At 32.7% G+C, this 15,331-nt stretch overlaps 1 protein-coding gene across 1 annotated transcript in view; it reads right to left on the bottom strand.

Moving 5' to 3' along the window:
* Window positions 1-15,331, bottom strand: part of LOC127702809 (uncharacterized) — an 87,168-nt gene that overhangs the window by 27,846 nt on the left and 43,991 nt on the right. Inside the window, exons 14-21 of the mRNA XM_052207110.1 lie at window positions 14,399-14,467; window positions 12,911-12,999; window positions 11,944-12,061; window positions 10,361-10,466; window positions 9,516-9,562; window positions 8,151-8,402; window positions 6,146-6,209; window positions 1,526-3,160 (exon numbers count right to left, since the gene is read on the bottom strand). Of these exons, the coding sequence (XP_052063070.1) occupies window positions 1,526-3,160; window positions 6,146-6,209; window positions 8,151-8,402; window positions 9,516-9,562; window positions 10,361-10,466; window positions 11,944-12,061; window positions 12,911-12,999; window positions 14,399-14,467 (2,380 nt within the window). The remainder of the gene's footprint in view (window positions 1-1,525; window positions 3,161-6,145; window positions 6,210-8,150; window positions 8,403-9,515; window positions 9,563-10,360; window positions 10,467-11,943; window positions 12,062-12,910; window positions 13,000-14,398; window positions 14,468-15,331) is intronic.

The following is a 15,331-nucleotide window of genomic DNA, read 5'->3' as shown; positions in this document are numbered from 1 at the left end:
ACGATTTTATGCTAAAACAAGATATGTTTTCAAATCAAAGGATGGGACATAAAATATTTTATAATATTTTGTGCACAATGTACATCTGAATTTTAACAGTGTTTCACAGTCAAACCAGATAATAATGATTTTTTTGTAATTTCTGCCAAAATAAAATGTATTTTAGAATATCTAAATAAATAAAATCTGATTTGAATCAGTTTCGTGCTCAATGGAATTTATTACGACTATTTAGATATGTATGCCTTTAAAGTGATTATTTTGGGATCAAATTTAATGGGAATCATATTTAAGTTTGTATCAAAACAGCGTGGGGGGATGGGGGTGAATCAGATTTTGTTAAGATGCTATATGTCTTCAAAAATTTATACAGTAGAAAAAAATTGGAGGTGGAGGGGAAGTTAAGATTGAAAAGTGAAACACTTTTTTCTGTATACTTAATATATTTAATTTAGGTACATCTCCACATGGGAAGGTCAACTATCCATATGTATTACATATGGATAGTCGACCTTCCCACGGATAGACACAAGTCCCTGTGTACATGCATCTCTCATCAGTCCATCTTCCTCTAAGCATATTATTGAGGGAAAGATAGACAATAAATCTATACACAATAACCATTTTAGTTATGATTTTTCATACACTGATTTAAAAGTACACCAAACGGTACTAAAACTGTAGGAGATGTAGGTTATACACCAATAAGACAGCAACCAAACAACAAGAACAAACTAAGGACATCTAGAAGGTAACATATAGTATAGTTTTCAACAATAGATAGGTGTCTACACAATATGTCAATTTCTAATTCTTCACTAATTTATATAAAAATTGTGAATAAATTTAACAGAAACGATAACAAAAAAAATCTACCATTAAATCGCGATTCTCCTAATAATGTAACTTTTTTTTTTACAATTTAGGAAGAAGCCTAAATATGAAAAAAGTTAATATTTAAATACTTCATAATTTTAACTACATAAAAGCGTATTTCCCCCTTTCTTTATCCTACAAGGAACTTTCTTAGGAGCCATGGAATGCAGAATATAATTCGCATATTTCTAAAATGTTCACGTAAATTGATGGCGTCATGTGTTCAAACAGTTATTGGCTAATCAAATCGGTATATATCATTTAATCTGCACGGTCGGGATGACTCTTTAACCTGAACTCCTACGTCGTTCCAGTTAATAAGGGTCACTTGAGTTGTGCAGATTATATCATATATACCGACTTGCTTGGTCAATAACTATAACATAATGTCTAGGCTAATTGATATGATTATTTATATAAATTAATACTAGATCCAGTATTTTTCACTGTTTTACACTTTTGATTTTAACTTGCAATCGTACAAAAAGTACATTGAAGCTTTTACTTGCCAATCTGACAAGTATGGCTGCAGATTTTACTTGGCCAATGATGATTTTCACTCAGGTCTTGGGCAATCAAACAACCATTAATGGGAAAAGTCAAGACTCTATCTATATGTAAACAATATTTAATATAAAAAAAAACTTACCTTTGTCCATAAGATAAAAAAACTTTCCAACTTTTGTAATTTCTTGAACAGCCAATGGACATTGGTAAACATGTTTATTGATTTCTTCTGAATGGCCCATGTGTCTATAAAAAGCCTGCCTGTCTGTCTCCGGTACATCCAAGTTTGCAAACACAGTTGACATGTAATGTCTCATTTGGGTGGCGTTAATCTCTTTTGTCAGCCCTGCCTGCTTACAAACTTTGTTTACACTATTCCATCCATTTACATGAAAGTTGGAGCCTTGGATGTTTGGAAATACATATATATTAGTAGGTTTTACACCTGCCATCTGTCTTATCTGTGGATCAGCAAGCTTTCTTATAGCTTTCCAAGAATCTTTCGGAATGAGCGTTGGGAGCATATGGCACACACTTTTGCCAGACTGATACGACAATTTGTATATTTCAAACAATTCAAGTTCTTCTGATGTTTTGGCTTTTTTCTTGTGGGTTTCATCTAACCAGACGCCATCTTTTTCATCATTCCATTCCTTTAAAGTAAGTCTACTTGGTTCTCCTCCCCGCTTGGCATTGAACAGTGTAATTCTTGCCACCACAAGATCTCTAAGCCGAGGATATTCATTAACATCTAAAATCTGATATGGGTCATCCATCTGAGCAATTCCAGAAAGGGTGTAATTTCTCAATCTTCTTACATCATCATCAAGAGGTAAATATTGTGGTCGTCTGAGGTTTTCCTGTCTATTCTTAATACAATTGTACTCAGCTCCATCGAATATCTCCTTTCTGTAGTAATCAAATAATGTTTTGAATTCCTCAATTTTTACCAGCTCATCTCTCTTACCCTGCAATAAATGCTGCCCTTTTATGTGTCTAATAACATTTTTTAAAAGATGACCTAAGTTTTTCTTTAAACCAGATTTCATGCCACCATCATCTTTTGCAGCCATCACATGGATAGCATCCATAAAAGTGGTAAAGTGTTCCATTTTAAACATGTCTAATGTTGCATTTATGTCTATGCCAATTTTAGCTGCCTCGCTTTTAAAACAAAAGAAAAGATTTGCTAGCATCCTCATGTGCTTCATTATATTTTTTCTGTTCTGTGGGTTTTTATCCTTCCTTGCTGCAAATCTTCTGTAACTGTGAAATCCAAAATCTTTTAGGTATTTATCAGTTTTACAAAACTTTCCACTTGTGTCATCCAAAAAGCCACTTAAGATGTCTGCCTTATAATCTTCAGTGTAACCATCATCTCTAACAGCAGAAAGTGGAATTGCAGTTGGTGTAATTGTTGTTCCCTCTGCTGCTGTACATTTGATTCTGTGAATCTTCAAGTGTTCTTTTACAAAATAACCCTGACATGAGGAACACATAGCCCTATTTTCCATTGCATCTCCTTCCCTCTGTTTTCTTGCCTGCCTTTCCTTAACTATTTGATTCACATCAAAATCATCCTCTTTCATTAGCATCAAGTTGTACTGGTGATAGCCTCTCCTTTTCAAATTGCATAAAACCTGATTTCTGTCCTTTACAGGAAGCTGCTTTGCTGCCTTTACCTCATCGTTGTCTCTATGTTTAGTTAGAATATGCCTGCTTAATCGACTTTGAAATATACCACAAAACGGACATGGTCTTTTTGGATTTCTTGTTCCTACAAAAAAGAATATTAATAAATAAATAACATATTATCAATATGAACTTAAAAATTAGCTAGACCGTACACAAGAATATATAAGACCAGGTTTTCCTCATCTGGAATCTATGCATTTTGTAGACAGTTGTTTTTAATGATTTTCAAAAATAACTAGCTGCCCTATGAGCGCATGATACACCCATCATTTTTTCAAAGAAAAATTTTCCACAATGCCTCAATGTCATTTCAGATTTTTATTAAAACAAGAATGTGTCCATAGTACACTGATGCCCCCCTCACACTATCATTTTCTATGTTCAGTGGACCGTGAAATCGGGGTCAAATTTGAATTAAAAGTTAGAAAGATCATACCATAGGGAACATGTGTACTAAGTTTCAAGTTGATCTGCAGACTTCAACTTAATCAAAAGCTACCTTGACCAAAAACTTTAACCTGAAGGGGGACAGACAGAAAGGACGGAGGGAGGGATGACGGACGGATGATCAGAACGAAAAACATAATGCCCCTAGGTAGGACATAAAAAATTAAGGGAGGTTATTTTAATAGATATAAACAAGTCACCAAAGTTTCCCATAAACAGCGTATGAAAATTTCGGTGCTAAATAAAACCTTTGTTTACCTGGTTACTATGCTTTTTAATTTTGCATTTTAAATGGTACAATGATACAAATTTTAGAAGTTTATTCCTTAAGTTTAATTCATTTAGGCTCTTTGACTGGCCATGATGGCCATTTTCGATTCAAATCTTAAACATTTGAACTAACATCAGTTCATGTATCTATACTTAATTATTTCATTTATTTTTTCTGTATTTCGATTTGGAATGCAATTCATTTTGCATTTCACAAATCTCTTTTCCTCTAATGTTCATGAAATTTGTGTATAATTAAATTCCCTGAAGGACAGCCAAGCATACCAACAGTAATATATATAGATTCTTACATTGATACCAGTGGATTATTGTATTTATTCTGGGCTAGGACTTCCATACACCAAAAAATAGTTGACCTATTGCTTAAGTACTTGAAAAATAGTATCTCATAGACTGACAAAATGTATAGGAAAATGTATTATTGATCAATGAACCATGAAAATTAGGTCAAGGTCAGACAATACCTGCTAGACAGACATGTACAATTAACAATTAATTCATTCACCAAATAGATCTAGAGCTGAGCTATTACTTGGAAAACAGACCAAAACACTACAAGAGTGCACACGCTGAAATAGCTTGCCTTCTTTACTAACCATTGATATTATGTTGATAGTCCTAAATATAATGCTTTACTACAACTATCACATAAACTCAACATGATTCAAGAAAATGAGGTCAAGGTCAGAAAAACCAAACGAGAAATACATGTACACCTAACAATCATTCAATACACTAAATATAGTTGACCTATTGCTTATAGTTTCTAAGAAACAGACTTAACCAAGAAAACTAAACATTGACCAATGAACCATGAAAATGAGGTCAAGGTCAGATGAACCATGCCAAACAGACATGTACACTTTACAATCAATCTATGCATTAAATATAGTTGACCTATTGCTTATAGTATCTAAGAAACAAACTTAACCATGAAAACTTAACACTGAGTAATGAACAGTGAAAATGAGGTCAAGGTCAGATGACACCTGCCGGTTGGACATGTACACCTTGCAATCATTCCATACACCAAATATAGTTTACCTATTGCACACAGTATAAGAAAAACAGACCAAAACTCAAAAACTTAACTATAACCACTGAAAATGAGGTCAAGGTCAGACGACACCTGCCAGTTGGACATGTACACCTTACAACCCTTCCATACACCAAATATACTAGACCTATTGCTTATAGTATCTGAGATATGGACTTGAACACCAAAACTTAACCTTGTTCACTGATCCATGAAATGAGGTTGAGGTCAAGTGAAAACTGTTTGACAGGCATGAGGACCTTACAAGGTACGCACATAATAAATATAGTTATCCTATTACTCATAATAAGAGAGAAATTAACATTACAAAAAATCTTAACTTTTTTTTTCAAGTAGTCACTGAACCATGAAAATGAGGTTAAGGACAATGGACATGTGACAAACGGAAACTTCGTACTATAGAGGATTTATATACAAAGTATGAAGCATCCAGGTCTTCCACCTTCTAAAATATAAAGCTTTTAAGAAGTTAGTTAACCTTCTGGTAAAATTTGGTAGAGATCCATTCACTAAAACTAAAGTAATTGTCCATAAACCAAATGTGATTTCAAACGAAGCTGACACAGGCGCGAACAAAGACAACAATGACAACGATGACGACAACATCAAAGCATTATATGAACATAAGCAAATTTTTGCGGTCATATAAAAAACTCAATTTCTTTTCAAGCAGTCGCTGAACCATAAAAATGAGGTCAATGACATTGGACAAATGACAAACGGACACTTCTTAACATAAGGTATCTGCATACAAGATATGAAGCATCCAGGTCTTCAATCTTCCGAAACATAAGGCTTCATATAAATAGTTGACGCAGTTGCCACTGCTTTTGTGATGCCGCCATTGCCGCTGGATAGTAATACATGTCTCACATAATGCGAAGAAATACTGCGACTTTTGTTGCAGGCGAGACAAAAATACAAAGATGGAGGGCCAGCAATTTTTTTTCGTTTTCTTTCTTTCTAATAAGCAAGCCATGATACAGCTGTAACTGGTTCTAAAATCAGATCCAGATTTTCAACTTCCTTTTTACAGTTGGCAGCCATGCATTTGTGGAAGTAGTTTTTGTCTGTTAGATATGTTTTTACTCTGCTTTTCTGCATTAAACTAGTCTTTGAACAAAAAGAACATCACCGTAAAGAATAATGTTGGTGAAAATATTATTTACCCAAAGTTTTTTTTCACCTAATTAAAAGAATTGTCAAACAGTCACCAATTTCATATTTCTAGATCTGCATCTCTGATAATAAAAAACTTAAAAAATTTATTACCCTTTAATCCTTTGTTGTTGTCATCTACATGTACTGCTTCCTCCTCATTTTCACCATCATCACTCTAAAAATCCAAAAGGAAAAGTTGAGATAATGTTTTACTGTGTAAAAAAAAATACCAAATTCAATTAAAATGTTTGTTTGTTGAAAGAATCTCTTTTTTAGTAATGTAGGGGTTAATGGATGTTACTTACTGTAAATTCAGAAATTATTGCGTGCATTTAACTATTATTGCGATTTTGTCATTTTAGCCTAAATTGCAATTTTATCTTTGCGATATTGAGAAAAATCCTGTTTAATTCATATAAAAAATTTCAAAATGCGAGTTTAAATCATTGCGATTATAACCCTGTTGCATTTTTTCGCAATAATAAAACATCACAATAATTTCTGAATTTACAGTAGTTAACTGCATGTGATTGAATTGTCAACCTTATAGGGGTGATATGAAACATTTGTTTAGACATCATCCTCAAACCTTCTTTCACTACACAAACTCATGTAAGGCATAAAAGACAACCATTGAGACTCATGCTGATTTATTTGAACCAAAACTGAAAATTTGTGTTTGAACAAAAATTCTTTTAACAAACCACAAACACATTGAAATGTCTTAGGTGTCAACAGTAACAAGGTTAAGCTCTTGTTTGTTTTCACGGTACTAAGAAAGCTAAATATTCATCTAAGAGTACTTGCAGTTACTGCTAAATAAATCTAAGCCAATACAACAACAAAATTATGTCTAACAAGACTGGAACATTTATACCAGTACACATGTTTGTTTTTGTCTTTTGCTGTTACACCATTGTCATAATTTGAGAAGATGATACAGAGCTCATAAGCATATTATCTTTAACATTTTTTATGTGCCTGTCCCAAGCCTGTAATCCAGTGGATGTGGGTGGTAATTGTCATTCAAAGTTGTTTGTTTTTTTGTTTCATTCTTTAAGCTTGAACTAGGCCTTTGATTTTCTTGTTTGAATTCATCATGATTTCACATTTTGTCACCCCCAGGGTCTTGAAAAACTTACAATATTTACAGCAAGGATTTTGCCTATTGTTAAATGTTGTACATAATATCTGTTGGATAGTTGTGTCATTAGCAATCATACCACATCTCCTTGTTTTCATAATGAGATCAAGAAAGGTGAGGGAAGCAAGTCAACCTGTATGATTGCAAACTAGTACCATGTCAACTTGTTACACTAAAGGTCAATTGCAACTCGTACCTATGCTAACTGGTACCTCTGCCAACTCATACTGTTCAAATATTCAATATCCAAATGTTTTATGAACTGATTTTTGCAAATCTTTATAATATATTTATTGAATTTCTTTATTAATAGTAACATAAACTTAAATTGAATTGGCTTGTTATTTTAACATTACTTTCTACTACAATTCTAATATATAATTAAATTCCTTTAATTGTGTGATTATGTGTGTAATCAATTATTTAATCTAATCAACAAATTATGATTGGCATTATATAACTTAACAGCTTGGAATTAATTATAAAACATCTATTATTAAATAAAATTCCTCATTATCAAAACTCAAGCTGATATGAGCCGTCATCATGGCTGCTAGTCAAATGTAAATAAACACAAAACAAAAACATACCAAAACAAAACAAACATACATTTTGTTTTTTTCATTCAATTAGCAGAGGAACAATCAGCTACAAATTTGTCATTGTGACTTTCTAATTATCTATTTTTTACAGATTTCTGAGTTATTCAGTTAAACTTATATATTTAACTTCTACCACCATTTTAGTGCACTAAAATAAGGTGGTTCAAACCTATGTTGTACATGTTTGCTGTTATAGGTACAAGATAACATAGGTATGAGTTTGCAAACCAAAAATGACATAAAAGAAATGTGGCTGAAATAAAAGAACACTTATGTAATCTAAGAGTGACACAAATTTGCTGTAAAAGTCATTAAATTGCTGTTGTCACTCCAAATTATAATCCTATAAATGTAAAATTCTTTAAGTTACCCTGTTGCCTGCAAGAGTTGTTCCATCGTCACTACAAGATACTTCTGTCTCTTCAGTACAAGGTTCTGTCTGTATAGTTTCAGATGATATCACCTTATTGTTTCCAATAGATGACTGTGAAACCTTAGAAGACTGTTGGACACTAATGCCATCAGATAACTTTACAATTCCTGAATACTGTGATTCATTAGTACCACTATCTAACTCTGTATTCTGTCCAGGAGACAGCAAGTTGGTGATTCCACATGTTGACTAAAGAGAAAATGATAATGAATTATAGAATAACTAATCGAAGAACTCAAATAAAGAAAAATATTCAATGAGTGACCAAACAACTAGTTCATTAATTCACAAGTGCTCGTAGGACATAAATAAATTATCAGTGTTGTTCGGTCACCAGTTGAATATTTTTCTATATTTGAATTCTTTGATTAGTTATTCTTTTTATGACATTGACAATGGTCTTTTTAATGGGATTAAAGTAGAAAATATTAGGAACTGTATCTTTTTCTTAGCATTCACAATTTGCTTTCGACAACGTCTTAACAACACCTATTGTTGTATGAGGTCAAAGGAGTGAAATAACTGTGTTTATTTCACATAAGAAATTATCAGTTTTTATTTCACTGGGAAATCAATGTAATTCATTGCAACAAATAAACTAAAAAAATATTAAACTTCTCTTTTGGTCTTTTTTTGTTTGTTTAAGATATGGTTGGATTGCTGTCTCATTGACATCTATTAAAATAATTTCTGGTCTACAAGGAGTTACAGAATGATGCAGAATCGACTAATGAGGTTTGCTCATTATTGGAAGCAGTACAGTGAATTGTTATGGTTCAAATCTGTGTCCTTTGGTCTATGAATAGTTGTCTCATTGACAATCATCCCTGTATAAATCTGGGCCTATACTTTAATATTGTCCTAAAAAGAAATTTTTCTTTTTAAGGTGTGTTGAGGGGGGATAGGAGGGGTCCTGATCCCGAAATCCCGGGATTAAAAACATGGAATCCCGAGGTCTCGAATTTAAAAAAAATTAAATCCTGACATCCCGAAATTCGAAAAAAGAATTCCCGGATCCTGAAAGGATCAATCCCAAAATCCAGAGCTTAAAAACACCGATCCCGGAGTCCCGATAAAGGTCCTACCCTCCCTCTGTGTTGTTCCATCTAAGACCATGAGCACATGTCACAATTCAGTTAAGACAGGACATCATTATATCAGGCAACCAATTGGTAATGGTTAGCAAAACACTTGTGTAGTATTGATTTTAGTATTCTTCATAATTCTGTCTGAGCAGTTTTTTGTTTCAGGAGCACACCCTTATAAAAAAATAAAGATCTATCCAATTAAGTCATAACATACCTTGACTGATCTCTTTGAAACAATAGACTGGTGTACATTTAATAAACCTTAAAAATACATCATTAAATTTTATAAAATAAAAACATATAGACTTATTTAAACTTGTAAAAACTTAAAATTAACTTTAAATAGTTATTTTTCACTAATGCAAGATAAGCTAAATATGATTTTTAAAGTCCAAATTACTGATACACTTTATTTTTATAACAAAAAAGATTTACTTAACCTGCACTTATTATCAATGATACTGTATCATAAATATTTACCAAAAAGAAATACACTGAATTATAATATATAAATAACACTGAGCTGAGCAATGAGAGAGCAGATTGTTACCCTGAGAAAACAATAATTTGTCAACTGAGGCGAAGCCAAGGTTGACAATGCTTTATCCAGCGGTATCAATTTGCTCTATCACCCTCTTAGCTATGTGTTATTAAATTCAATATACTGAATATTCTGTCATTATTGTCTTTTACTGTTAAATTCTAAATTGAAATTACTCACATTAATAACAAGGAAACATTTATAAGAAAAACAACAGAAGTGAAGCAAGACAATGTTTTAAAATTTAGCAGTCTATGAAAAAGTTCTTTTGAGGTTAAAACGAAGACCTTGAGCATTGGTTTTAATTCATTAATGTAAACTCAATTCATTGTCCTTTAAGTTATCTATATTTGATAGGTCTGCATAAGAGTGTGACATTAAAAAAATTGTCTCCCGCTGGGCCATGGGATAGAGTTAATTATCTCCCTCATATAGTCCAATCAAAATCTGGCATTTTGACGTGAAGTATAATAATAAGAAATATTAATCTATATATATAATAATTCAAGAATTCTCACCACATTGTCTTAATATGACAGCCCCAATGTGCAGTCGATACTGATTAAGATCTTCTGCTGTCATAACAAACTGAACATCACCACCAGAAAGAAACATTTCAGCCATCTAGAAAACAAATGACTAAAATAGCAAGTTGTCTTTTATATACAGTTATTAAACAACCTGAAAATGAAAGTCGTTTTCATACTAAACTAGAGGCTCTTGAGAGTCTGTGTAGCTCACCTGATTCTACTTTGTCTTTTGAAATCATGTTAAAATAGGAACATTCTTGCCATGTTTTATTTCATTCCATTTAGAGGTTCTCTAAAAGAAGACATTACATGTATGTAATTCCCATAGGGTCCTATGTTAAACTTTAAGTCTTCTCTGGCGGCCATCTTGGATGATGGATTGGCTTCAAAGTTTCAACACTTGGTCAGCACCTCATAAGGAATGGCCATGCTGTGTTTGGTTTCATTCCATTCAGTGGTTCTCTTAGAGAAGACATTTGTATGTATTGTCCATAGAGTCCTATGTTAAACGATGTCCCCTGCTGGTAGCCATCTTCAATGATGGATTGCCTGCAAAGTTACAGCACTTGGTCAGCAACTCATAAGTAACATTCTTGCCATGTTTAATTTCATTCCATTCAGTGGTTCTCTAAAAAATTTGTATGTATTTCACATAGGGTCCTATGTTAAACTAAGTCCCTCTCTGGAGGCCATCTTGGATGATGGATCGGCTTCAAAGTAACAACACTTGGTCGGCTCATCATAATGAAATTCATGCGATAGTTGGTTTCAAACCATTCAGTGGTTCTCTAAAAGAAGACATTTGTATGTATTGTCCATAGAGTCCTATGTTAAATGGTGTCCCCTGCTGGTAGCCATCTTCAATGATGGATTGCCTACAAAGTTACAGCACTTGGTCAGCAACTCATAAGTAACATTCTTGCCATGTTTATTTTCATTCCATTCAGTGGTTCTCTAAAAAATTTGTATGTATTTCACATAGGGTCCTATGTTAAACTAAGTCCCTCTCTGGTGGCCATCTTGGGTGATGGATCGCCTACAAAGTAACAACACTTGATCAGTACCTCATTAGGAATATTCATGCCATGTTTGGTTATATTCCATTCAGTGGTTCTCCAGAAGAAGTTCAAAATGTAAAAAGTTAACGACTACAACAACAACAACGACTATGATAGACGATGACCACGGAAGACAGTTGCCAAGTGATGAGGAAAGCTCACTTGGTCCTTTTTAGCTTTTTAAATGAATATTGAAAACTGTCTGTCAGAGTGAAATATTTAAAAAAATATTAAAAAGTATGATTTTTGAGCCTTTTATTCCTTGTAGCTAAAAAATTATTATAATAAATGATGCAAAACGTTATCTGTCTACATACAATACATAACACACATAACTTTTTTTTTCATTTCAAAAAGAATCAGCCTCAATCAATGAAAAGTGAAAATTTCTAAAATTACAACTACTTACTGTTTTCTATCTAATCAAATAAGTGGTAAAATCCACAAGCCGTAAGCAAATAATGATTATAAAATTACCTGGCATTTAAACAGAACTTCATGAATTAATCCTACCTTTAGGACATATACTCCACAAGAAATGCTGTCCAGTTGTTTGGAATGATCAAGCACATTAAACCGCCAGGTTCCATTTCCATCTAGCATGAAGTCTGACCTTTCTTTCATGAAGAAGCTGAAATGTTCAGTAACATACTTTTCAATTTAGTTATCAATATTGTACTTCTGCACTGTTTTAATTTTTTTAAATTTTTTATTTACCATTAATGCCTTGTCTATAATACTCCAGATTTTGTAAATAACACCAAACTGTTGACCTATGATAACGTGGTATATAATTAAAAAACAAATGCAATCATCTCTTGTTATCTCTAAACCATACTGTGGGTTCATTATTTTTCGTTGGAAACCAATTTTTGTGGATTTTGTGGGTACAGGTGAACCACAAATTTAAATGTTCAACGAATTACAAATTTTCCATAGGCTTGTATGCAGACTTTGGCAGAACCACGAAATTAAATGTCCACGAAAGTGTTAGTTTTGTTCAATCCACGAAAATTGGTACCCACGAAAATAAATGAATCCACAGTACCTGAAATGAGTTGTCAAAGTGACAGCATAGAAGTTATGGGCAAAAAGGTCCTTATTTGGCCCAATTATTAGTGTAAATTTTAAAAAGTTATCGTTTCTTATTTTCCATAATAATACATAGGTAAAAGGTGTTTGCAAATTAACTTTTAGATATGCTGGATCGAAAAAGTATTTGCCCAGTCCTGAAACAACTTTATATTTGGGGAAATTATGAAAATAGCTATAATAAAGCTTCTTCAATTTATCTTTTTTTATTTCTGGGTTGCACAATGCTTCAAGGAGATACTTGGTTCATTCTTAAAATGTGTTTTTATGAAACATATATGATCGACTGCCCCTATTGCCCAATTGACACTGTATCACTCCAAGAGCAAATGTGAAATATAAGATAGAATTAAAAAAAATAATATTTTAAGACAATAGTTTTACTTACTACCAGTTCTCCATTAATGTATGAAGTGACAGGAATGTTTCACCCATAGGATTGTAATAACAAATCATCTTTTCTTGAGGTAAAATAATCTTCAAGATAAGAAATAATTATGACAAAATGGCTTAAAGTAAATTTTTTTAAAAGATGAAGCGAGATTTGTATAAATCATGAAGACACAAAATAAAATGCTACCCGTAGTACATGATTGAACTGCATATTCTCCTACAATGTCCTATATAACATACATTTCTTCAATTTAAGATAATCAGAGAAAGCGCCTTTGAACACAGCAAATTCATAAAGAGCATAAAAATAAGAAGATGTGATAGGATTGCCAATGAGATAACTCTCCACAAGAGACATAATGACACAGAAATTAACAACTATAGATCACTTAATAGCCTTTAATAGTGAGTACTAGTAAAACCCATACCACATAGTCAGCTATAAGAGACCCCCAAAATGACAAATGTAAAACAATGCAAATGAGAAAACTTATTACAAAATAATGAATGAGAAACAAATATGATAAACAACAATAAATGACAACCACTGAATTACAAGCTCCTAACTTGGTAACTTTAAACAATGGTTTTCAATGTGTCAAACACATCTACACACCTTCACAATTTCCTATTTTATAAGATTATAAAACTATATAAAGTTATTTACTTATTTGGCAGAAACAACATCATCAATACCAATTTTCAATGAAATGTGCTTCATGGCATAACATAATGACCAGTGTAAGGTCACTATTTACCCCTATGAAAATATAAGATTATAAAGGGACATAAATCAAGAATGGTAAACGTGACACTACCTAAATTTGTACTTAATCTGTGTTTTGTGGTAATAAGCATTGTGTTTAAGTTTCATAACATTTGCTTGAGGAAAACTTAAGTTAAAGAACAAAAACAAAAAATTCGGCTATTTTTCCATTTGTAAAGGGGAATAACTCTAGAACAGTAAAAGTGAGGCCACCAAAATTCAAACTTGATCTATGTTTTGTGGTAATAAGCATTGCATATAGGTTTCATATTATTTGTTTGAGGCAAACTAAAGTTAGAGAACGGAAACAAAAAATTCAGCAATTTTTCCATTTGTAAAGGAGCATAACTCTAGAATGGCAAAAGTGACGCTACCCAAATTAAAACTTGATCTGTGTTTTGTGGTAATAAGCATTGTGTATAAATTTCATAACACTTGGTTGAAGCAAACTAAAGTTAGAGAATGGAAACCAATTTTGGGACGTACAGACGAATGTACAGACAGACAAGGATAAAACCTAATGCCCCTCCGCTACGGGGGCATAAAAATTGGCAAGAATTGTACAGGTTAGCATGCTTACAAAACTGGACAAACAGACAGACAGACGGACGCCTGGTATTTCTATGTTCCTTATCAATTTGTTGTGCAGGGGACAATATACATATAGCCATCTAGGACATTTTAAAAACTTACTAATGCAATTTATTTATTACATACCAAAAGAATCCAGTGGTTTTCTCCCTCATTCACTGCACCAATAACACAGTCATATTCCTGGAAGTTGACCTATAAATAAAGTCTTTTGAATAGATTTTGCATTGAAGTATAATGTCTTAATTGCAAAAGTTAAAACTATATAGCTGATCATTTTTTTTTCTTAATTAAAGAACCTTTGTGAGCACCCTCACATACCCCACGCCCCCACATTGTCACTGGACAAACAAAATCTCACCAGGTTCTTAAGTTCAAAGACTCATAACTCTACAAAAGTCAACTGATAAAAATTTTCTTGCGGATATGCACATTAACATATTATGTCCTCATTAACTACAAAGTTTCATGAAAAATTCTGTTGTGTGGTTTCAGAGGAGTTGCGATTACAAACTGTTGCAGTAGTATATTTAGGCCAAAATTCTAAGTTCAAAGGGGCATAGCTCCTAGAAAATAAATTGAATCATAATTTCCTGTCGATATGCACATCTACATAGTATGTCCTTATTATCTACAAAGTTTCATGAAATTCTGTTGTGTGGTTTCAGAGGAGTTGCGATGACAAACTGTTGCAGTAGTATATTGAGGCCAATAAGTTCAAAGGGCATAACTCTTAGAAAAAAAATTCGTAAGGGTTCCGCGGAACCCAGTGTCTCGCCTACTTTTTCTGTTAATCGCAGGCTCAACAAAAATGAGGAAGTGAATCAATAAAAATATTCCTCTCTATACTATCTTTTGATTGTAAGAAGCTTCTGTCCAAGTTTGGTAAAAAAATCCAGGATAGTTTATGAATCTAATAGATGTTTAAAAACTTTAACTGCAGACTGAATGTAATATATAATGTTAACTGGAAGAAAACAAAATTTCCTTCTAGATACTAGCACTTGATCATAAACAAGCTTCTGTCCAAGTTTGGTACAAATCCAAAATAGTATAAGA

The sequence above is a fragment of the Mytilus californianus genome, unplaced genomic scaffold (genome assembly GCF_021869535.1).
Source record: "Mytilus californianus isolate M0D057914Y unplaced genomic scaffold, xbMytCali1.0.p SCAF_5, whole genome shotgun sequence".
In the NCBI taxonomy this organism is placed as follows: domain Eukaryota; kingdom Metazoa; phylum Mollusca; class Bivalvia; order Mytilida; family Mytilidae; genus Mytilus; species Mytilus californianus.
Note: the sequence above shows the minus strand (reverse complement) of the source record. Positions and strands in the feature narration are given on the sequence as shown.